The 26,043-nt window shown below is 39.3% G+C and overlaps 1 protein-coding gene across 3 annotated transcripts in view; it reads left to right on the top strand.

The window, feature by feature from the left end:
- The window catches only part of akap9 (A kinase (PRKA) anchor protein 9), a 248,150-nt gene that overhangs the window by 9,412 nt on the left and 212,695 nt on the right, over positions 1-26,043 (top strand). For all 3 annotated transcript variants that reach the window (XM_068006479.1, XM_068006470.1, XM_068006463.1), the window contains exons 3-5: positions 19,086-19,130; positions 23,525-23,584; positions 25,585-25,755. In XM_068006479.1, the coding sequence (XP_067862580.1) occupies positions 19,086-19,130; positions 23,525-23,584; positions 25,585-25,755 (276 nt within the window). The remainder of the gene's footprint in view (positions 1-19,085; positions 19,131-23,524; positions 23,585-25,584; positions 25,756-26,043) is intronic.

Raw genomic sequence — 26,043 nt, 5'->3', positions numbered from 1 at the left:
ATACAGTTATGGAGTACAAAATACTGTTGTCTATTAAAGAAGCAGCTCTTTGGTACATTGGTCCCTATAATATGCTTTAACATTAAATTATAGATTATGACTGCATATTTGTACAAGTAAGTAAAATTAGAAAATGCCCTATCTTCAGCATCCTTTTTTCATTCTTTGAAAGTAGTTCACCATGTACCTCACTCCGACTGTTTGCCACTGATCCTAACTACGTTTTGCAGTGTTTGGGCACTATTCTTTTATAAATTTTTGCATTGTTTGAAGTGAGGTATGTGAGCATTGGGATTGCAACATTTCCCCATTTTGGACATTCTAGGCCGAATCAAGTATTTCTAGAGCAGAGTTAAATGCAGAGTAAGGCTCAGTCAGCCCTGTCCCTTTTAAGTGCAATCTCAGAAGAGGGCCCTCTTCATGAGTGCAAAGTTTTACATTTCTCACACTAGCTTTTTTTTTTAAGTGTTGTGAATGAGATTGCCTAATTAGTTTTGTGCCGTATGGAGAGGCTCAATAGGGGCTTGATTTGTGCCGTTTGAACTCATTTCCTGTAGGACCCTTACAGACAGAAGACACTTTTATTCCATCAGTCTAACTGTATTTAGGCCCAGGCCCTAGAAGTGAAAATAGTTTGCTAACAAACTCTGCCATGCATTCCCTGGAATTATTTGGATACATTTCGTCACTCTGAAGTCCCCTGTGTGGGTGTGTGCAGATGACTTATGAAGTATGCAATGATTAAAAGGATTGTTATGATTTTTCTGCTTCCTCCTCCACCCATGGCTATATAACAAGGCTATTGTAAAAGAAGAGGCAATGGTGAATTTGATATTTTAGCCTTAAAATTTTGGTTTTTAAAAATTTTTGTCGTCTAAGGAAGCTAAGGACTTTGGTCATGTTGTCATTGCAAGGTTATTATATGTGAAATCCAGTAGATAGTCAAATAGCTTTTATTTTAGAGTTACTAGTTTTAAATGGCTGTCTATATAAACAAGGGTGTTTTGAAGACTGGGTAAAAAGCAGAAGACAAAGCAGAACCTGCAACTGACATTGGAGGAAAAAGCAGTGCTAGTTGAAATGGGTGGAATGACTGAAATGTGAGCGAAATAGTTTAAAAGAGAAAAAACTCTGAAATTTGACATTGTAAATAGGACTTTGAATATTCAGCAACTGAAAAACTCAATACTAGAATTGAGTTATAGAATTGAAAACAGTTATTAATCAGGGCAGGGTATTAATCAAGAAATAAGAGGAGCTTGTAACAGAAGAAATGCAATAATTGTGGGGAACTTCAATCTTCATATAGACTGGGCAAATCAAATTGGCAAAAATAGTTGGAGGACAAGTTCATGGAATGCATTCGAGACGGTTTTCTAGAACAATACGTTGTGGAACCAAAAGGGAACAGGCTATTTTAGATCTTATCTTGTGTAATGAGACAGGTTTCATTAGTAATCTCATAGTAAGGGATCCTCTGGGAAAGAGTGATCATAGTATGATAGAATTCCACATTGAGTTTGAGAGTGATGTACTTAAGTCCGAAACTGGAATCTTAAACTTAAAGCCAATTACATAGGTATGAGGGGACGAGTTGGCTAAGGTTGATTGGGAAATTAGATTAAAAGATATGACAGTAGATAAGTAATGGTGAACATTTAAAGAAATATTTTATAATTCTCAATAAATATACATTCCATTGAGGAATTGAAAACTCCACGAGAAAAGTGATTCATCTGTGGCTAACTAAAGAAGTTAAGGATAGTATTAGATTAAAAGAAGAGGCTTATGATGTTGCCAAGAAGAGTAATAAGCCTGAGAGAGTTTTAGAAACCAGCAAAGGACGACCAAAAAATTGATAGAGGGTGAAAATAGAATGAGAGTAAACCAGCAAGAAATATAAAAACAGATTGTAAGACTTTCTACAAGAATGTAAAAAGGAAGAGAGTAGCGAAAGTAAACATGGCTCCCTTAGAAGCTGAGACAGGAGAAATTATAATGGGGAATAAGGAAATGTCAGACTTTAAATATATTGTATCTGTCTTCACAGTAGAAGACACAAAAAGCATACCAGAAATAGTGGGGAATCGAGGGTCTGATGAGAGTGAGGAACTTAAAGTAATTAAGATAAATAAAGATAAAGTACTGGAGAAATTAATGGGATTAAAAGGTGACAAATCCCCTGGATCTGATGGCCTACATCCTAGGGTTCTAAAATTGGTGGCTGCAGAGAAAGTGAATACATTAGTTGTGATCTTCCAAAATTCCCCAGATTCTAGAACAGTCCCAGTGGATTGGAAGGTAGCAAAGGTAACACCGCTATTCAAGAAACGAGGGAGAGAGAAAAGGGACTTACAGGCCAGTTAGCCTGACTTCAATAGTCGGGGAAAATGCTGGAAACCATTATTAAGGACATGGTAATGGGGTGCTTAGAAAATCATAATATGATTAGTAATAGATTAGATAATATGATAAAATGTCACTTAGCAAGGCACAGACTAATCAAAGACAGTCAGCATGGATTTTTTAAGGGGAGGTTGTGTGTGACTAACTTGATTGAATTTTTTGAGGAGGTGACAAAGAGGATCGATGAGGGTAGCGTAATTGATGTAGTCTACGTGGATTTTAGCAAGGCTTTTGATAAGGTCCTACATCAGATTGGTCAAAAAAGTAAAGGCCCATGGGATCCAAGGGAATGTGGCAAATTGGATCCAAAATCGGCGCAGTGGCAAGCAGCAAAGGGTAATGGTCGGGCGTTTTTGTGACTGGAATGCTGTTTCCAGTGGGGTGCCGCAGGGCTCGGTACTAGGTTCTTTGCTTTTTGTGGTACACGTTAACGATTTGGACTTAAGCGTAGGGGGCGTGATTAAGAAATTTGCAATTGACACAAAGATAGGCCGTGTGGTTGATAGTGAGGAGGAAAGCTGTTGACTGCAGGAAGACATCAATGGACTGGTCAGATGGGCAGAAAAATGGCAAATGGAGTTCAATCGGGAGAAGTGTGAGGTAATGCATTTGGGGAGAGCAAAAAAGGCAAAGGAATACACAATAAATGGGAGGATACTGAGAGGTGTAGAGGAAGTGAAGGGACCTTGGCGCGCATGTTCACAGATCCCTGAAGGTAGCAGGACAGGTAGATAAGGTGGTTAAGAAGGCATATGGAATGCTTTCCTTTATTAGCCGAGGAATAGAATATAAAAGCAGCGATGTTGTGCTGGAACTCTGTAAAATACTAGTTAGGCCACAGCTAGCGTACTGCGCACAGTTCTGGTCACCACATTACAGGAAGGATGTAATTGCACTAGATAGGGTGCAGAGGAGATTTACGAGAATGTTGCCAGGACTGGAGAATTTTAGCTATGATGACAGATTGGATAGGCTGGGGTTGTTTTCCTTGGAACAGAGGAGGCAGAGGGGTGATTTGATTGAGGGGCCCGGATAGAATGGATAGGAAGGACCTATTTCCCTTAGCAGAGAGGTCATTAACCAGGGGGCATAGATTTAAAATGATTGGTAGAAGGATTAGAGCAGAAATGAGGAAAAATCTTTTCATCCAGAGGGCGGTGGGGGTCTGGAACTCACTGCCTGAGAGGATGATAGTGGCAGAAACCCTCAACTCATTTAAAAAATACCTGGATGTGCATCTGAAGCGCCATGACCTGCAGGGCTACGGACCAAATGCGGGAAAGTGGGATTAGGCTGGGTGGCTCGTTTCTCAGCCAACGCAGACACGATGGGCCGAATGGCTCCCTTCTGTGCCGTAAATTTTCTGTGATTCTTCTATGATTCTATTAGGCAGAGTCAATGCGATTTTATGAAAGGGAAATCATGTTCGATAAATCTATCAGAACCTTTTGAGGATGTAACGAGCTGGATAGATAAAGGGGAACAAGTGGATGTAGTATATTTGGGTATTCGATAAGATGCCACACAAAAGGTTGTTACACAAGATAAGGGCCCATGGGATGTGGGTAATATATTAGCATGGATAGAGAATTGGTTAACGGACAGAAAACAGAGTAGAAATAAACGGGTCATTTTCAGGTTGGCAGGATGTAACTATTGGGGTGTCACAAGGATCAGTGCTTGGGCCTCAGCTATTTACAATCTATATTAATGACTTAGATGAGGGGACTGAGAGTAATGTATCCAAGTTTGCTGACGATACAAAGCTAGGTGTAAAAGTAAGATGTGAGGAGGACACAAAGAGTCTGCAAAGGGATATATAGACAGGTTAAGTGAGTGGGCAAGAAGGTGGCAGATGCATTATAATGTGGGGAAATGTGAGGTTATTCACTTTGGAAGGAAGAAGTATTTTTCAAATGGTGAGAAACTATTAGATGTTGGTGTTCAGAGGGATTTGGGTGTCCTTGTACGCGAAGCACGGAAAGTTAACATGCAGGTATAGCAAGCAGTTAGGAATGCACATGGTCTGTTGGCCTTTATTGCAAGGGGGTTGGAGTACAAGAGTAAGGAAGTCTTGCTGAAATTGTACAGGGCTTTGGTGAGACCACACTTGGAGTATTGTGTACAGTTTTGGTCTCCTTACCTAAGGAAGGATATACTTGCCTTAGAGGTGGTGCAATGAAGGTTCACTAGATTGATTCCTGGGATGAGAGGGTTGTCCTATAAGGAGAGATTGAGTAGAATAGGCCTATACTCTGGAGTTTAGAAGAATGAGAGGTGATCTCATTGAAACCTATAAGATTCTGAGAGGGCTTGACAATGATAGACGCTGAGAGGCTGTTCCCCTGGTTGGAGAGTCTATAACTAGGGGGCATAGTCTCAGAAAAGCTAGACGCGTAAAACTACTGGTAACTCATTAAAATTAAAGCTTAAACTACTTAACTAGAGTAATATAGCCAAAAATAACCGTATTTGAGGCTTAATTTGTTTTTTGCTTGTTTTAAGTTAATCTAATAAATTAAGGCATGGCAGGGCAGCTCAGACCCGTCGAATGCACGACCTGTGCCATGTGGGGACTCCAGGACGCATCCGCGAGGCTGAGAGTTTCGTGGATAGCACGTTTCAGGAGGTGGTCATCCCGCAGATTAAGAGAGTGCAGGCAGAGAGGGACTGGGTGACCGCCAGACAGACAAGAAGGACCAAGCAGGTAGTGCATGTGTCCCCTGAGGGCATCTCACTCTCCAACCAGTATTCAGTTCTGGGTACTGGTGGGGGAGAGGGTTCCTCTGGGGAGTGCAGCCAGAGCCAAGTCCAAAGCACCATGGGTGGCTCAGCTGTACAGGGGTGGGGTGGGGGGGGGGGAGGAGAAAGGTCGAGAGAGCAATAGTGATAGGGGATTCTATAGTTAGGGGAGCAGACAGACGTTTCTGCGGCCGCAAAAGTGATTCCTGGATGGTATGTTGCCTCCCTGGTGCCAGGGTCATGGATGTCACTGAGCGGCTGCAGGACATTCTGAAGGGGAAGGGTGAACAGCCAGGAGTGGTGGTCCATATCGGAACCAACGACATAGGTAAAAAGAGGGATGAGGTCCTGCAAGCAGAATATAAGAAGTTAGGAAATAAGTTTAAAAAGCAGGACCTCAAGGGTAGTAATCTCCGGATTACTCCCGGTGCCATGTGCTAGTGAGTATAGGAATAGGAGAATAGATCAGATGAATGCGTGGCTGGAGGGTTGCTGCAGGAGGGAGGGATTTAGATTCCTGAGGAATTGGGACCGATTCTGGGGAAGGTGGGACCTGCACAAGCCGGACGGGTTGCACCTCAACAGATCTGAGACTAATATCCTTGCAGGGGGGTTTGGTACTGCTGTTGGGGAGGGTTTAAACTAGAGTGGCAGGGGGATGGGAACCTGAGCGGGAAGTCAGAAGAGAGTAAAGTTGAGAGCAGCAAGAGAGGGGAGTACCCAAGGGAAATTTACAATACAAATAGTTGTTCAAGAACAAGTAAAAGGGAAAAGCGTAGAGCAGCAGAAAGAAAGTGTACTTTAGACAGTACAGATAAAGTGTACTTTAGACAGTACAGATCAAGTGAAAACTAGAAGGTGTAAAGCGATTAACCCAGCATCAAAGCTGAAGGTCAGGCTAGGGTGTGTGGCCCAACTAAGAGTTCTATATACAAATGCACGGAGTATAAGGAATAAATTAAATGAACTACAGGTACAAATTCAAATTGGAGGGTATGACATGATAGCTATTACTGAGACATGGCTGCAGGATGGTCAGGATTGGGAACTAAATATACCAGGTTATAAGGTCTACAGGAGAGATAGTGAAAATGGAAGAGGGGGAGGAGTAGTCTTAGTGATTAGAGATGAAATCACTTCAATGATAAAGGAGGATATAATGAGAGGCAAGCAGCCAACAGAGACTTTATGGGTTGAATTGAGAACTAGGAAAGAATCTAAGACTATAGTGGGAGTTGTGTACAGGACCCCTGGCAGCAGCTCTGAAGTGCTAGATTGTATAAATGCAGAGATTAGACAAGTGTGTAACAAAGGCATAGTGGTCTTAATGGGGGACTTTAACCTTCACATAGATTAGGAAAAGCAGACTAGCAACTGTCAAAGGTAGTGAATTTCTTGAGTGTGTCCGGGATAGTTTTCTTTAGCAGTATGTCCTAGAGGCAACAAGGGGGCAAGCCATACTAGATTTAGTAATGAGTAATGAACCAGGTTCACCAACTGTGCGTGAACATCTATCCAATAGCGATCATAACATGATTGAGTTCAATGTAGTGTTTGAAAGGGAAAAAAGTGAATCATCTGCTAAGATTCTAGACTTGGGTAAGGCTGACTTCAATGACCTGAGGAAGGAGGTAGCCTCCGAAAGCTTGTGAATTTAAAATAAAATTGCTGGACTATAACTTGGTGTTGTAAAATTGTTTACAATTGTCAACCCCAGTCCATCACTGGCATCTCCACATCAATGGGATGAGACAGAGGCTGTCCATAGTAAACTGGGCAAATCTTTTAATGGGTAAAACGACTGTTGATCAGTGGGAAAAGTTTAAAGAAACATTTAACGTGATACAGAATCGGTTTATACCCCTGAGGGGCAAGAACTCTACTTGCCAAAAAAACAGCCATGGACAACTAAAGAGGTAAGGGACAGTATAAGACATAAGGAAAGGGCATACAAAAAGGCAAAAAATGGCACAGATCCTGGCGAATGGGAAAGATACAAAGATCAACAAAGGGTCACAAAACAGATAGTAAGAGCTACAAAAAGAGAGTATGAAAAGAAACTTGCAAGGGATATCAAAACCAATACAAAGAACTTTTATAGTTATATTAGAAAAAAGAGGGTGGTCAGGAGCAGTGTTGGCCCCTTAAAAACTGACCATGGCGGACGTGTTGAATAATTACTTTGCGTCAGTATTTACAGTAGAAAAAGAGGATAGCATACCGGAAATCCCAAGAAAACTAATATTGAATTGGGGACAGGGACTCAATAAAATTAACATAAGTAAAACAACAGTAATGAAGAAAATAATAGCACTAAAGAGTGACATTCCCAGGACCAGATGGTTTCCATCCCAGGGTTTTAAAGGAAGTAGGTGAGCACATTGCAGATGCCTTAACGATAATCTTTCAAAGTTCTCTAGATTCAGGAACCGTCCCTCTAGATTGGAAAATTGCACATGTGACTCTGCTTTTTAAGAAAGGAGAGAGAGGGAAACCAGGGAATCAGAGAGCCAGCATGGATTTGTGAAAGGTTGGTCGTGCCTGACAAACCTGATTGAATTTTTCAAAGAGGTGACTAAAGTAGTGGACAGGGGAATGTCAATGGATGTTATTTATATGGACTTCCAGAAGGCATTTGATAAAGTCCCATGTAAGAGACTGTTAGCTAAGATAGAAGCCCATGGAATCGAGGGAAAAGTAAGGAATTGGTTAGGAAGCTGTCTGAGCGAAAGGCGACAGAGAGTAGGGATAATGGGTAGGTACTCACATTGGCAGGATGTGACTAGTGGAGTCCCACAGGGATCTGTCTTGTGGCCTCAATTATTCACAATATTTCTTAACGACTTAGATGAAGGCATAGAAAGTCTCATATCTAAGTTTGCCGATAACACAAAGATTGGTGGCATTGTAAGCAGTGTAGATGAAAACATAACATTACAAAGGGATATTGATAGATTAGGTGAATGGGCAAAGCTGTGGCAAATGTGCGGTCATCCACTTTGGACCAAAAAAGGATAGAACAGGGTACTTTCTAAATGGTAAAAAGTTTAAAAACAGTGGATGTCCAAAGGGACTTAGGGGTTCAGTATATAGATCATTGAAGTGTCATGAACAGGTGCAGAAAATAATCAATAAGGCTAATGGAATGCTGGCCTTTATATCTAGAGGACTAGAATACAAGGAGGCAGAAGTTATGCTGCAGCTATTCAAAACCCTGGTTAGACCGCACCTGGAGTACTGTGAACAGTTCTGGGCACCGCAACTTCGGAAGGGTATATTGGCCTTGGAGGGAGTGCAGCGTAGGTTTACTAGAATGATACCCGGACTTCAAGGGTTAAGTCACGAGGAGAGATTACACAAATTGGGGTTGTATTCTCTCGAGTTTCGAAGGTTGAGGGGTGATCTGATTGAAGTTTATAAGATATTAAGGGGAACAGATAGGGTGGATAGAGAGAAACTATTTCCGTTGGTTGGGGATTCTTGGAGTAGGGGGCACAGTCTAAAAATTAGAGCCAGACCTTTCAGGAGTGAGATTAGAAAACATTCCTACACACAGGGTGGTAGGAGTTTGGAACTCTCTTCCGCAAACGGCAATTGATACTAGTTCATTTGCTAAATTTAAATCTGAGATAGCTTTTTGGCAACCAAAGATATTAAGGGATATGGGCCAAAGGCAGATATGTGGAGTTGGATCACAGAGCAACCATGATCTTATCAAATGGCGGAGCAGGCTCAAGGGGCGGAATGGCCTACTCCTGTTCCTGTATTCCTACGTTCCTAATAAGGGGTCACCCATTTAGGACTGTGATGAGAAATTTCTTCACTCAGAGGGCAGTGAATCTTTGGAATTCTCTACGAAAGAGGGCTGTGGATGCTCGCTCATTGAGTATATTCAAGACTAAGATCGATAGATTTTTGGACTCTAAGGGAATCAAGGGATATGGCGATTGCCCGGGAGAGTGAAACTGAGGTTGAAGATCGGGTATGATCTTAGTGAATGGCGGAGCAGGCTCGAGGGGCAGTATGGCCTAATCCTGCTCCTATTTCTTATTTTCTTAGAATACTGGGATCCTAAGTATTTTGGCAGCAGGTATGTCCTACCTTGGTGCTTCACTTATTGCTCAACCAACTTAGATGTAAAAATAAGTCAATTTCCTACAAAAAAAATCCAATAGAATATCGATAACTTATGTGTGGAGACGGAAGTTGTTGGTATGGTTCTTAATGAATACTTTGCGTCTGTCTTCACAAAAGAGAGGGACGGTGCAGACATTGTTGTTAAGGAGCAGGAGTGTGAAATATTGAATGGGATAATCTTCGTGAGAGAGGAAGTATTAAGGAGATTAGCATCTTTGAAAGTAGATAAATCACCAGGCCCGGATGAAATGTATCCTAGGCTGTTAAAAGAAGCAAACAAGGAAATAGCAGAGGCACTGACCATCATTTTCCAATCCTCACTGGATACAGACGTGGTGCCGGAGGATTGCAGGACTGCTAATGTTGTACCATTGTTTAAGAAGGGAGCGAGGTATAGACCGCATAATTACAGGCCAGTCAGTCTAACCTCGGTGGTGGGCAAATTATTGGAATCAATTCTGAGGGACAGGATAAACTGTCACTTAGAAAGGCACGGAGTAATCAAGGACAGTCAGCATGGATTTGTTAAGGGAAGGTAGTTTCTGACTAACTTGATTGAATTTTTTGAGGAGGTAACAAGGAGGGTCGATAAGGGTAGTGTATTTGATGTAGTGCACGTGGATTTTAGCAAGGCTTTTGACAAGGTCCCACACGGCAGACTGGCCAAAAAAGTACAAGCCCCTGATGTCCAAATGAGAGTGGCAAATTGGATCCAAAATTGGCTCAGTGGCAGGAAGTAAAGGGTAATGGCTGACGGATGTTTTTGTAACTGGAAGGCTGTTTTGCAGGACTCAGTACTAGGTCCTTTTGCTTTTTGTGATATATATTAATGATTTGGACTTAAATTTAGGGGGCATGATTAAGAAATTTGCAGATGATACAAAAATTGGGTGTGTGGTTGATAGTGAGGTGGAAAGCTGTAGACTGCAGGAAGATATCAATGGACTGGTTAGGTGGGCAGAAAAGTGGCAAATGGAATGCAATCCAGAGAAGTGTGAGGTAATGCATTTGGGGAGGGTAAACAAGGCAGGGGAGTACACAATAAATGGGAGGATACTGAAAGGTGTAGAGGAAGAGAGGGACCTTGGAGTGCATGTCTACAGATCATTGAAGGTAGCAGGACAGGTGGATCAGGTGGTTAAGAAGGCATATGGTATGCTTTCCTTTATTAGCTGATGCATAGAATATAAAAGCAGGCATGTTATGCTGGAACTGTATAAAATGCAAGTTAGGCTACAGCTTGAGTACTGCGCACAGTTCTGGTCACCACATTACAGGAAGGATGTAATTGTACTAGAGAGGGTACAGAGGAGATTTACGAGGATGTTGCCAGGAGTAGAGAATTTTAGCTTTGAGGAAAGATTGGATAGGCTGGGGTTGTTCTCTTTGGAACAGAGGAGGCTGAGGGGTGAATAATTGAGGTGTACAAAATTATGAGGGGCCTAGATATAGCTGATAGGAAGGACCTATTTCCCTAAGTAGAGAGGTCAGTAACTGGGGGCATAGATTTAAAGTGATTGGTAGAATGATTAGAGGGGAGCTGAGGAAAACATTTTTCAACCATAGGGTGCTAGGGGTCTGGAACTCACCATCTGAAAGGGTAGTAGAGGCAGAAACCCTCAACTCATTTAAAAAGTACCTGGATTTGCACCTTAAATGCCGTGACCCACAAGGCTATGGACCAAGTACTGGAAAGTGGGATTAGGCTGGGTGGCTCATTTTCGGCTGTTGCGGACTCGAAGGGCTGAATAGCCGCTTTCAGTGCCGTAAATTTTCTGATTCATTTATGCCCAAGGCCAGAGCCAGTGTACTAAAAAGCTAATATGCGTGAATAAAAATCTAAGATTCACTTCAGGAAGCTAACAGTTGTAGACACTCAAAAGAGAAAACTAGTTTAAAACTCTTGACAGTTTGTTTAGTATTGAAATAGTAAGAAAATTCTTTTTATAGTATTCTATTCTTAACTTCTCTAGGTAACAACCACAAGAGAAATACAAATAAGGAAACCCGTTGACCTAACTTGGTTCATCCATTCAGAAAGACTCTAGATCCTCCCATTGTAGCACCTAATTTATTCTTAAATGATTCCAGGGTTTTCACTGTCACCAATCTCCCTCGAAGCCCATTTCATGTGTTGGTCTCATTTTATGAAGAAAAACTTCCTGATATCAGTACAAAATTTGCCTTTTACTAGTTTGAACCCATGTTCCTGTGTCCTACTCTCACTATTTAGTTTGAAATAATGTTCCAGAATTATCTTTTCTACACTGTTTACTATATTATACACCTTTATAAGATCACTTCTGTCTCCTTTCAAGGCTGAGAAGTCCTCGTTTCTCCAGTCTTTGCTCATAACTCAGACCTCTGACACTAGGAAACAATCTTGTGGCTCTTCTCTGCACTGTCTTCAATGCTTGAGTGTCTCCCTTGCATGTTTGTGACCAGAACGGACACAGAACTCAAGGCGTGCCTTTCTCTGCCTTATAATCTACTGTTTTAGCTATATAGCTCGATATTCTCTTTGCTTCATTTACTGCTCTGCATTGGTTAGAGATGTTGAGCATTGAGTCTAAGACTCCCAGATTGCTTTCAATTTCATCTTTAGCCATTTCCATGCCAGCCAGTCAACAACTTGATATGTAACCCCTCATCTGAATTGAAGACAAAGATGTTTTATGCATTTCAATAAGGTTGGAAAAATAAAAAAAGAGGTGGGGGGGAGGAAGGGAATTAACATATACACCAATCACAGAAAGGGAGTAAATGGGTTGAATGGCATGCAGAAAGCAGGCGATATTCCAGAAATTGAAGTAGGTGGTCTTTGTGATGGAGAGGATATGGGGTCAGAAACTCAGCTCATAGTCAAACGGCACATTGAGGATGTGAACAGTCCCTAACTATTAAATCTGGTAATTGCTTCTTTGTGATAATACGTAGCATACCTGACTCTTTATATTTAACTGTTGTTTTCGACTCACTACTTTTTCCCGCTCCTATATATGGGCTTGCTTATTTTCCAATTTCCAATTCTGATGAAAGATTAACATTTTAATTTTAGACTAATCTGTTTTTTTCAAATGCTGCTGGATCTGTAGTATGTTCCAGCATTTTCTGTTTTTATTTTTGATAAATTTGTGGTTTCTTCCCTAGATGTGACATTTTTGAATAGTTAGCTCATAGAGCAATAGATTGCAATACCTTTCAGGGTATAATGAATAATGGTTACTGGATACTGATGACCAGCTGTAATCTCTTTGAGGGATTAGATGACATAAATGATGAGCAGAAGGTGAGTGGTTTATGTCACTCATCTAAACCATTAGATGGTCATTGCTCCTAGATACTCATTTTTAATGCATATTTCAGGGCTAGTTTTTGTCTTTTGTGTGTGGTTACCATGGCAATCATACATTTTCCCAAGTAGTTAATGCATGATATTGGATGAAGGCGGTCCTTCACTGTATCTGAGATCCTACCAGAATACCAAAACTATACACTCTTCCCATTACATAATTTTTTTTTTACGAGTGCTGTGTTCTGGTCTCAACCACTTCTGCTGTTAACCAGTTCCATTCATTGTTCACATTCTATATAAAGAAACACGTCCTGGCCTCTGATATAAATTTTCCCTTCATGATCCTGAATCAATATCCTCTTGTCCTGCCTACTACCTGAAAGTATTGCTCTGGGTTTACTTTGTCTATCTGTATACCTCTAAAAAGCCTCAGATATCTCTTTTCAGATCTGAAGAACCCTTTCTTATTGATTTGTTCCATCTAACATTGAGAAGATTACCACTTTGCTGAATGATTAAAATTGTAATCATTGCAGACATTCAATCTGTAGTTTGTTTCCCCCATCACCATTAAATTGGTTGGGGAGGTTTAAAATGGTTCCATTGAAATTATATAGATTACCAGAAGATCGACATGTAGCATTCTCACAGTGAGTCGGAGGATAGGTTATTTTATGGCGAGTAATGTACTGTTTTAATATAGGGTATGCCATGTATGATTTTCTGGCATTTAAGTTAAGTGAGAATCTCTACAGGCAGCATGAAGTTAGAAAAATATCTCCGTGGTGTATTGTTATATAACTTGATCTCCCTTGGCATTGCTCATAGGTACAAATTTTTTAAAATATTCTCTCCTCAACTGTGTCATCTTGTCCCACCCTCTCCAATTCTTTTTTTCTCCCGCTCTCTCTTGTTCCCTTTGTTTGCTATTCTATATTTTACTGTGAACTTCTGTTTCACCATTCTCTTTGTTCCATACCGTAGTCTCCCTCAAAGTACCACTAGACCTTGAAACCCCACCCCAGTACTGCCCCCTTCTCAGTGCTCCCAAATCCTAGGGCTGCCCCCAATGCTGAGAAATCGATGTCACTGATAATACTACTTAGCACAACATCCTGTTTTTTTTTAAAACCTTCAATTCACCATGACCATTGCCACAAGACATCAGCAGCAATATATTAAAAGTCTTGCATATAGCGCACGTCATGCACTTCCTACATCATTTAGTGTAATACTTCCTGTAACACTTCTCAGTCACAATTAATCAGTCAATTTTATTCAGTGCTAGACAAATGTATCAGGCAGATTTATTCTACTGCACTTGATTGGGTCATTCTTCCCACATGATTGATTCCCACTTTCTCAACAGTTGCAGTATACCTGTGAAAGGTAAACTATGTGGTCAATGTGGGGAAGGCCATTTAGAAAGCATCCGTGGCTGCTTCTGAGATCCATCAAGGCAAGAAGTGTTCCTTGATTTAGTTAGACAAATAATTGATGAGTAGAGAACAATTACCAAATAGTGACCGCAATGTAGTTAGCTTCAGTGTTAAATATAGAAAAGGATGAGTCAAAGATTCGGAAGCTGGACTTGAAAAAAGCAAAGTTCAGTGAGATAAGGGATTTGGTTCAAATTCATTGGACAGAAAACATGCAAACATGTCAACAGATGGAAATCTTCAAATATGAGATCATAGATTACAAAATAAATATATGCCTATAAGGAAAAAAAGGGGCTGTGTCAACGAATAGAGTGCTTTGGATAAATAGAGATGAAAAGTAAACAAATTTAAAAGGTTTGATAAATTAGGGCTAATACTAAAGAAAATCGCGAGAAATATTTAAAAAAAACAATGGGAGGCTGGTGGTGGATCGGGAGATTGAAAGAGCTAAAAGGGAATATGAAAAAGGCTACCAGATAATATAAAACAAAATAGTAAAGGCTTTTATAAGCAAATAAAAGAATACTTAGAGAGTTGGTAGAACTGCCCATGGATGAAGGGGATTTAATTGTGGAGGATCATGGTATGGTGGAGATATATTAAATATCGGTATGGTAGTGTATTAGTTATATTATTGGACCAGTAATCTTGAGGCCTAGAATAATAATCCAGAGGCCTGGACTATATACAAAGAACATGTGTTCAAATCCCACCATGGCAGTTTGAGAATTTGCACTTAGAAAAGAAATCTGGAAATAAAACCCTTTATCAGTAAAAAGCATGCCCATGAAGCTATCAGATTTATTAATGTCCTTTAGAGAAGGAAATCTGCTGTCTTTATGTAGTCTGGCTTATATGTGACTCCAGTCCCACACCAACGTGGTTGACTCTTAACTGTCCTCTGAAATGGCCTGGTAACAAACAGTAGTTCAAGAAGGTGTCCCACCACCACCTACTCAGGGCAACTACAGATGGGCAATAAATGCTGGCCTTCCCAACATCGTCCTCATCTCAAAAAATGAATTTTTTAAAATTCCAGGAAGTTTTACAAATGGTGGCAGTGAGATATGCAGCAATTATTAGAGATAACTCTTTTTTAAAAAAAATGAATTGGTTCTGAAAAAATGATCAGAATTCAAGTTGGATAAGTCACCAGGCCCTAATATTACAGAACCTTGAAGTCCAAAAGGAGATAGAAGCTTTGACTAAAGATGTCTGAAGACCAGAGCAGGTCTCGAAGACGGAAAATAAAGTAACTATTTTCGAACAAGTGTGCCTGCACAGGCTTGTTATATGTTGTTCTGATGCCATGGAGACTGATCATAATATAAATGGGGAGGAATCCACAGCACCAGCGGAGTAAGGTGTTAGTTCTATAATATAAATGTAGCACCAGAGTCTCACATTTGAAAAACAACACCATTATAAAACATTAAAATTAACTTTTAACATCCTTCTGTTTGTTTCGTTTTTTAAAAATCGGTAACTACCGACAGTATAATTAGGGTACCAGCTGAAAAGTTACTAAGTTATGTCAACAGCCACTTGTAAAACGCCTTTAATATAATAAAAGACCCTGAGGTGCTGCGCACAGTAGAGAGAAAAAACATGTGGTAGGTTAACCTACCTATCAAAAGGGTAGCTTTTAACAAGGCTTTTAAAGGTGAGGCGGGATGTAGCACGGTTGGGGGGGGGCGCGGGGGGAGGGAGGGAGGGGAAAGAGTTCTGGAGGGGTGGGACCAAAAAAGGCTGAAAGCTCTGCCATCAAGGGAGGAGAACCAAGGGAGGGAGCAGAATGCACCTAAGCCCAGAGTTAACATACACAGCTGATACTAATGAACCATAGTGAAGGATTCTACCAATGTTAATTCTTATTTCCCAAGGCATCAGATTTAGTGCCTTCTCCAACCCAGAACATTTTGGTCGACAGAATTCATAAAACAAAAATATTTTTTAAAAAAAATGTCATTATTGCACAAAAAAGATTTTTTGGCAAAATATTTGTAATAGTTTAATTTTTAATAAGTCATGTGGACTACTATCCCTGTTTAAGAGAACTTCAAAAATAGAGTATTTTAGAGGGGCACCAGAATATTGTGCTCCTGACCACCAGAAACAAATTCTAATGAAGTTTAATTTGCTGTTTGTGGGACCTCGCTTTGCACAAATTGACTGCTGTGGTTTACTCATATGGCAGTAATGATTGGACTTCAATACATTGGTTGTCAAGCGCTTTGGAGTATCCTGAGGATGGGAAAGGTGTTATGTAAATGTAAGTTCTTTCCTCTTAAGGCTAGTTGAGAATGCGGAAATCAATTTTTTTGACAACATTCTACGTTGGCAAGATTGAAATTTTAAATAAAATGTACGACCCGAGAAATTGGTTTTAAATCAAGAATTATAATTTGAAACAAAGTTAGCATTGTTAGAATACTACAAATTAAAAAAATCCTGGTATTTTGACACTTGAGGTTATGTCTTCAAGGCATTTCCTCATGATTAGTAAGTCTGCCACGTTCTGTAAAAGCAATTCTGAAAAATAAAGTCATAGCTATAGTTAAATACAAAGAACATGAACATTTATTTTGGCGGAAAGGAACGTTGAATTGCACAAGGACAAAGACTTTAGCTTTTAACCCAGTGATTAAAAGTGACAATCTCCAGATTACGTTATGATCCAGTTCAGGAAAAAACACCTCCCTAAAATCCCAGGGCAGGATAATGTAGAACTGTTTATATTTGTGATAAAAGAATATTTGTGCTTTTCATAAATCACCTGAAACAATGAAAATATTATTGCAAAAATGTTGATCTGGGGGTACAGCACATAGCAAATTCTCCAAGAACTTTTCATGATTAGAAACTGTCCTGCAAGACAATATATAAAGCATTGACAATTAGAAAAGACTGGACAATTAATTTACATAAAAACATGTCTAGCAACTGACTCCACCGATAATTATGAACAGTCTTCTATTTGATTTTAAACCTCCATAGAAACCCACATATTCTAATCCTTGCAACAGTCACTTTTATAATTACTGCTATGTAGACAGAACCTTTTATCTGGCATGTTTTGTAATACTAAGTCTATCTATAATAGCTACCTAGTTACATTTATTTTTAAATACAGTACTCCAGGAATGGAAAGAGATGTTAATAGCTCCTGTAAATCTTTTCATTTGTGCATATGAACATTATGTGCCGTACCAGAAACCGGTGACCCATATCAACAAATAAACTACCCCTTATATAGCTCAAGATTTGCAGCTCTTGCAATACTGTTGGATCCCAAGCCTCAGCCCATGAACTGCTATGTCCCTGGCCTCTTGACTCCACACCCAGCCCCAGCTTCCCAATAAACCTTTGTGAAATCCTCCGTCTCCGCACCAGCCGCATGTGGGAAGCCAGAGGTGAGATTTGGGTGTTCACAGAAAGGTCCAGTCAAGTGCAAAACTGCAGTAACTGCAAAATTGTAGTGGAACGCAACAGCCAGGCCTGGGACTAGGAGGCAGGCAAGTTAGGCTGAGGCCACAAAGCAGCAAGATCAATATTGGACTAAAGGCAGGAGTTATAGGAACATGAGACCATTTAGCCCCTTGAGCCTGTTCCAACATTCAGTTAGATGATTGCTGATCTGTACCTTAAGTCCATTTATCTTCCTGTGATCCATATCCCTTGATTCCCATACCTAATAAAAATCTGTTGATCTGAGTTCTTGAAAATTTCAATTGACCCAGCATCCACAGCCTTTGGGTAAGAGAATTCCACATTTCCATTACACTCTGTGTGGAAAAAGTGCTTCCTGATTTCATATCTAAACGACCAAGCTCTAATTTTAAGATTGTGCCCCCCTGTTCTGGATTCGCTGTATCTACTCTATCGAATCCCTTTATCATTTTAACACCTCAATTAGATCACCTCTCAACCTTCTGAACTGATGGGAATACAAGCCAAGTTTATGCCACCTTTCCTCATATTTTAACTGGTTAAGCCCTGATATCATTCTGGTGAGTCTGCGCTGTACCCCCTCCAAGGCCAGTATATCTTTCCTGAGGTTCAGTGCCCAAAACTTCAGTACTTCAGATGGGGTCTGATCAAGGCTCAGTACAACTGAAGCATCACTTCTCACTTTTGTATTCCAGCCCCCTTGAGATAAAGTCCAACATTCCGTTAGCCTTTTTGATTACTTTTTGCACTATTGCACTAGCTTTGTGATTTGTGTACTTGAACATCTAAGTCCCTGTGCTCTTCAGTAGCTCCTAACCTGTTCCCCATTAACAAAATATTCCAATTTGTCTTTCTTGGATCTAAAGTGGATGACCTTACACTTTCCCACATTGAATTCCATCTGCCATAGTTTGGTTACTCACTTAGTCTGTCTACATCCCTTTGCACCATCCTGCTCTCATCTGCACAATGTACTGTGCCTCCTAATATCAGATCTGATAAAGGGGGAGAGTGGGGTATGAAACCTTCAAATTCTGAAAATATTAGCAGAACTCAAGATGGATAAGTCTCTGGGCTTTGATGGCATGCACCATAGGCTGTTGAAAGAAGAGATCACAGAGGTTCTGGCCATAATTTTTCAGTCCTCCTTAAAGATGCATTTTGTGCCATGGGACTGGAGAGTAGCTGGTGTAACACCCTTGTTCAAAAAGGGAGAGAAGGATATATTGGATAACTATAGGCCATTCTTCTTGGTTCCAAGCTGTTACTGTCAATTTTTGTCTGATTGTGCTCCTGTGACGTGCCTTGGGATGTTTTACTAGGTTAAAGGTGCTATATAAATACAAATTTTTGTTACTGTGACCTTGAAGCCTTAGATAAATGGGAATGATTGAGGTAGCCATGGCAATTTAAATGTTTGGTTTGTTTCTATGGCTGTATGTATTCATTCTTGAACAAATTGTGGGGAATGGTTCCAGTAGAGTTAAACATTGCATTTTTATTTACTTGTCATTATATCATGAACACTGCCAGTGCATATTAATTGTACTTAATTACTCAGTCTTTAATAATTCAAATTAAAAATGTTTTTAATTTATATGTTTATTTTTCAGCCAGAGAGTGAAGTGTCCACAACTGCTGATGACTATACATCAGAGGTAAGTATATTGTAAAGAAGACATAATCCTTGGGACTCAAAGGGAAATTGGAGGTGCTTAAAAGACTCGATGAGGATAGCAAAATATGTTGGTGCAGAACACCAAAACATTCTTCCAATAAAAGAGTAGAGAAGTTGGAATTTTAAAAGATTAAAAATGGTGGTGAAACTGAAGAGAAAATATTTTAAGATTTTCTAGAATTATTCACCAAAGAGGATTACAAATTTTCTATCCAATTTTTGTAGTCCATTCCCTATCCTAGCGGATTTTTAGGTCATTTAAATGAATTTAAGATTAACCAGTCACATGCTTCAGACAGTATATATCTTAATGTTCTTAAGGACACTAAGAAGGAAATTTGTGGGGCACTGAATATCGTGAAGTAATCAATGGGCAGTGGTCCAGTTCTGCAGGACTGGAAACAAGCAACCATAATATCTCTATTTAAAAAAGACAACGTATCTGACCCAGGTGCCTAACATCAGTAAATAATGGAAGCTATTCCAAGGGGTTAGCTGGAGGAGCATCTGTGTAGCAATAACTTAATAGGAAACTAAAACATGGGTTTATAAGGTGAAAATCCAGCCTGATGAGCTGCTTTGACTGATTTGAGGTAAGTGGGTGGAGCATATGGACAAGTATAAATTACTGCAAATAAGAAAAAATGGGTGACACGAGTACTTGTAAAATCTCCTTTAAATTTTCTCAATTACTGTAAACATAATGGCTTTTATATCACTTGCAAGAATGTCCCAGATAGGCTTAATAGCCTCAATCAATTTCTAGAGATGGATGCTATATACCCAAGATTGCCAGGTGAGACTAGAGATGATATTTATGAAGTCATGAAGGAGTCAATGAATATAGGGGTGGTCCTATTGGAACGGAAACAAGCCATTGTGGCACTCATTTTCAAGAAAGGGGATAAAATGATCCTGGGTAACCATAGATACATTAATCTTGCATTGGTAACTTGCAAAATAACAAAGTTTATCATCAGAAACAAGTACCTATGTGAAAATAACCTCTTAAGTAGCATCCAACTCAGTTTTAGACTAGGCGCATCCTGCTGACTAACCTTTTATAAGGAAGTAAAAGCCCTGTGACATAGTTGCCTAGGTTTTTTGGTCAGTGTAATTTTAACCTTTATTGAAATAAATGGGTTAGCACTACTGTGCTTAGACTTTCAAGCCTTTCTTACACTTCCAGATGAAGCGCCTGCTATAAAAGCTTAAGGTAGTGATTATCCTAAGTAGCGATTAGAGATAGATAAGGAATTGGTTGAACCAGTGCGAACCAGTTAGGTGAATGATGCTAGGCTGGGGTGATGGACTGAGTGGAGCACCCCAGACATTCGTGCTGGGGCCCCTACTATTACTGATATATAAATGACCTGGATTCAGAAACACGATGCAAGCTGGTCAGATTGACAGATGATGCTAAAATGTGGGGGTGGGAGCTGTCGATAAAATGCGAATGTAAAAGTAGTCATTTTAGTAAAGAAGGAAAAAACTTGCATTTATATAGTACTATAAATATTTTATATTACTGCTAGTTATTTGCTTGTTCTTTTATCCAATAAATTCACTTGATTGAGCCTAATACGAGGTCTGATATTATGTACTGCTTTTCAAAGATATAAGAAGAATCCCGTGGAGGCACAAGTTAATTCTAGTAGCTAAAATAATTTAGAAAAGTTTTCTGTTTGTGTTCCTGAGCATGTTGCTAAAAACTTACCTAGATTTCAAAGCTGATGATTCATAGAATCTTACAGCACAGAAGGAGACTATACGGCCCATCGTGCCTGTGCCGACTCTTTGAAAGAGCTATTCAATTAGTCCCACTCCCCTGCTCTTTCCTCATAGCCCTGCAAATTTTTCCATTTTAAGTATTTATCCAATTCCCTTTTGAAAAATACTATTGAATTTGGTTCCATCACTCTTTCAGGCAATGTATTCCAAATCATCATAACTCGCTGGATAAAAAAGATTCTCCTCATCTCCACACTGATTCTTTTGCCAGAGAAGGGAATAAAATTCCCCCTTAAAAGGATACATTCCCTCAAAATGAACATATAGATGTGTATTAACATTAGAGTTACAATTGGGAGAAATTTTTAATTATCTAAAAATAGATTGGGATAAGGAAAAGGTTTGTTGTGAAAAGAGAGAGTGTTTATTTTGCTGTATGTTCAGGGCTGTTTCCTTGCTTAGTACATTGCTACTCCATCAAGAAATGAAGCACTACGTGACCTGGTTCTGACTGGAAGTGGAGCAAGCAGGTAACCTTAGAGTAAAGGACCATTTGGGAAACAGTGATCACAATATAATTAGGTTAAGTGCAAGAATAGAAAAGGATAAAGAAAAGTCGAGGACGAGGATACCTGACTTTTGGGGGAAAAAAGCTATTTATAGCGAGATAAAAGGAGACCTTGTCTAGATTAAATGGAAGGAAAAAAGTTGTCGAATAGAATCATAGATCAGCGATTGGGAATATTTAAAGAGGGAGATTTAGAGGGTACAAATCAAGGGTATTGAAAGTTTGAATTTCATCAATAAAAAGGGAGATTAGATCAAATCTGAAACAAAATAAAAATATTTAGTATGTACAGAGCAAGTAATAAAAATGAAAAACAGAACAAATATAAGGAACATATGAAAGTTATAAAAAGGCCAAAGTTGGAATATGGCAGAAAATTAGCAAAAAGTATAAAAGACAACAAAAAAATCTTCCTATAGACATTTTATTACCAAGAGAATTGCCAAAGTATAGGAAAGGCTGCTAAAAGAAGATGGAGGCAAGCTTGCAGTGAGTGGAGTGGCAAAGATACTATGGAAGTACTTGGCCTAAGTTTTCACAATGTGGAGATGCCGGTGATGGACTGGGGTTGACAATTGTAAACAATTTTACAACACCAAGTTATAGTCCAGCAATTTTATTTTAAATTCACAAGCTTTCGGAGACTTCCTCCTTCCTCAGGTAAATGTTCAGGAGCTCCTTGAAGCCTACGCATTTATACATATAGAACAATACATGGTGTTTACAGAATGCCCCTGCAACTGCCCGTTGCCAAGGCAATCACCGTGTTCAGACAGAGAGGTGTCACCTGCAGAACCCCCGAATACACATTCAACAAAAAAACAAACAGGGAAAAAAAACAGAGAGAGGCAGAAACATCCGGAAGGCAGAGAAAGCCAGCAAATGACCCATTATATTAAAAACAGATAACATTTGTTCGCTGGTGGGGTAACGTGTAGCGTGACATGAACCCAAGATCCCGGTTGAGGCCGTCCTCATGGGTGTTACCCCACCAGCGAACAAATGTTATCTGTTTTTAATATAATGGGTCATTTGCTGGCTTTCTCTGCCTTCCGGATGTTTCTGCCTCTCTCTGTTTTTTTTCCCTGTTTGTTTTTTTGTTGAATGTGTATTCGGGGGTTCTGCAGGTGACACCTCTCTGTCTGAACACGGTGATTGCCTTGGCAACGGGCAGTTGCAGGGGCATTCTGTAAACACCATGTATTGTTCTATATGTATAAATGCGTAGGCTTCGAGGAGCTCCTGAACATTTACCTGAGGAAGGAGGAAGTCTCCGAAAGCTTGTAAGTTTTCACAGAGGAGGCGAAAATCACCAGTTGGTGTAGAACTGTCAGTGGAGGTTATTAGTCGGAGAAAACAGTACCAAAAAAGTTACTCAAGCTTAAAGTAAACAAATTACAGGTTTATATCTGAGGATCCAGTGGGAAGCTAGAGAAGAAATAATAAGGCTCTGACTAATTTTCCAAAGTTCTATGAAAATGAAAATTGTGCCAGAGGATTAGAGGGTGGAAAATATGGAAACGGCTTTTCAGTCTTCAAAGGAAGTGTCTAAGAGACGATTTTATGGATAATACAAGATAATAAATGGTATGAAAAAGAAAATCTGGAAAATTTGAACTAAATTGTGAGACTAGAACAAGGGCTGAAGGTTCATGCTAATTTTTGCTCCACATTATAGTGGCCCCAAGTCCAATGTCTAGGCTGCTGATCTGCAGAAAGGTGAGAGAGACTCAAATAAATGGAGCTACAACAAGTATCTGAGAGGAAGAAAGGAAATAAATGACTTAAATTGAGATGTTTTAAGTTCTTATTTTAAATAAAAATTACTTTATTGATATTTTGCGTTTAATTCCTAACAGCTAATGGGCGTGAGAAGCTACAAGAATTTTTTGGTGGGGCACAACTTGAAAAGCCTTGCGACCCACTGGGCTATAGGATTGTGTAATGGGATGGTTATAAATTACTTACATCCTCTTTAACTGGCGTTAATAAACATTAACGCTGTATTGTCTTTAGCATTAATTTTTTAGGAATGGATGAGAAAATGCTTAAAAGAAATTGTTTGCTTTGCACAGGCAAATGGTTGTTGTACAGTGCAACGAGAATCAGTATTTAAAGCAGAAGATATGACAAGGGTACAGTATGAAGTAAAATAACTTAGACATATTTACCCACAGCTACTGACTGAATTTTTTTCCAGTATGGCTTGCATGGTTCCTGGAGTATAGATCCATATCACTACCTGCATTCAGGAATTAAAATCATTAAATATCAATTTTAATAATCAGTGATGTTAAACTTTTATAATTGATTATAGAAATTAGTAAACATGCTGATTGGTGAGTAAGTTAGAACACTTTTAATTTTGGCACCTGTGACTGAATCCATTCCTGACTGATTTAAAGTGATTTCCCACCCCCCCTACCCACCAATTGCATGTGTCCTTTGTCAAAGTAGTTTTTCCAATTCCTTTTTGGAATAAGTCTAAAACGCAGCACTGATTTGCAATTTGAGAGAGGCTCTAAGGATGACTAATGTGAGAAATATATAAGTGCAGCTAAAGGCATTCTTTTGAGTTTGGAGTTAAGCCAGCCAGTGTTGGGGGCAGAGTAAGGTTGGAAAGAGCTTTACTCTGCTTTTGTCCACACTGCACTTTATCTGGTATAATGCTGGCACTAAATGCTAAAAATGGAAAATGTATTTTTCCCACTGGCATTCCTCAGCCTGATCACATACATTCACCCAAAAAGTAAAGACATTCTGGAATTATTTTCAGCCATTCTGAGTAGCAGATGGTAAATAATGACACTTAACATTAGCAAACTAATGTGCATTGATACCTTATTAATCTATAATATATATACTAACATTGGTGTTACGAGCTGCTTCAGTACATCACTGGGAGAACAAGGCATATTTGTTGGCCCTTTGTTTCTTGCTGCTTTTTACAATGATTTGATATGCAATTGTCATTTTTGTTGTGTGAACTAAATGGATAATACACAGTTGTTAACAGTGGCATACCTAGATTTTTCAAATGAATGAGTTTGGCTAAAATTCTTCATAAATAAGAGTTTATGGAGAATCTATTGGCTGCAGTATGTTCTGATTTATACCAGAAGCTAAAATAAAATATTAACTCTTGCAGCCTCAAATTTATGATTGGTCATTGTTACTGAAAACGTTCAACTTTATTTCTGAATAACATTTTAAAAGATTTGATTTTATGAAATTATGATTTTGTTGAATTTTTCAGCTTTTGCTTTACAGGACACCATGCACATTATATTTTAATTAATATCTTTTAAAAGTTGAACTTTTAGTTTCCCCTCTTTCAAAAGTAGTGACTCTTGGATGGGCGCAGTTCCATGGGTGCTGGCAGGCCTCCGGGTAGCTCATTCAAATAGTTGCTGTTCAGATGTGAACCTGAACTGTGAGTGGCGACTATGAGGGGAGTACAATCTGATCCTGTTCTGACATCTATGCATGTACACTTTTAGCAGGACCTCTGGATGGTGATAAGGATCTAGAACCGTGACTTCTTATTTCCTTACAAGCCAAACGTATACCCACATTGATATCTTGGCTGCAGTGAGTTACCGTTGCACAGACCAAGCATTGAACATCGGATTTCCCATTCAGAACGATTTAGTGCCACAGCATGCAGTCATTGAAGGAGCTAAAATTATTTGGGAAGAGAATTGGAAGTTTTCACTAATTCTCTGACCAATTGTGAAAATTTGGGGCTGTAATAGCCTATATTTCCTAACTTTCATCCCCACTATTGGGTTTTCAGTATGATGACCAAAAAGATTTTTTGGAAGGCTTGGTAAGATTATAGCCGTGTTGTAATTTTCATGAAAGGTATTCACCAGAAATGGTATAGAAGTAATACTGTTTCAAGTCTTGCCCATCAAAGTACTGTGGGTTGAAAAATAGACAAATGCACATTGAAGCTTTTGAGGTGCAAATTGCTAACAACAATAGTTGCTATAGTGATAAATTACCACTAGCTGCATGTTGTAATGTTAAATCAGCCTTTTACAAAATTCATTTTTCGCTGTCTGTGGCTTCTCTTCTTTGAAGATCACAATGTAATACTGTACAGGGTTTTAATTCATTTTAATTGCTCTAGGAAGAGGAATTTAGCATTTCAGGAACCTGCTCTGAGCACGATGCACAGCCCTTTCAGTCAAGACTCGAGATAATGGAGGAAGATTTAGCTGCAAAACAACAAGAGATTGAAGAACTGAACAGGGAGGTTGAAGAGCTGAGGGGCGTATTTGGTACAGAAGGTTTGCAGCAGGTAAATTTCCATAATTCCCTTTTGTGTATTTTATATCCATTTTATAGGTAAGCACATTTGCCTGATTTATTGCTGTTACAATAAAAAAACTCAGTAAAATGTAGTAGACATAGTTTCCTGATGTGATAAAATATTAATTACAGGATAATATTTTTCAAATTCCTTCATGTTTAGTGCTAAGTCAAACTTTATGCATCTTCAAAGACAAAATATGAAATCTAATTTCTACTTCAGTCTGGTCACCTGAATATCTGACCTTAGTTTGAAAATAGAGAAAGAACATATGAA

Source organism: Heptranchias perlo, chromosome 2, assembly GCF_035084215.1.
Source record: "Heptranchias perlo isolate sHepPer1 chromosome 2, sHepPer1.hap1, whole genome shotgun sequence".
NCBI classification, from domain to species: Eukaryota; Metazoa; Chordata; class Chondrichthyes; order Hexanchiformes; family Hexanchidae; genus Heptranchias; species Heptranchias perlo.
This window is presented reverse-complemented; position numbering and strand designations above follow the sequence as displayed.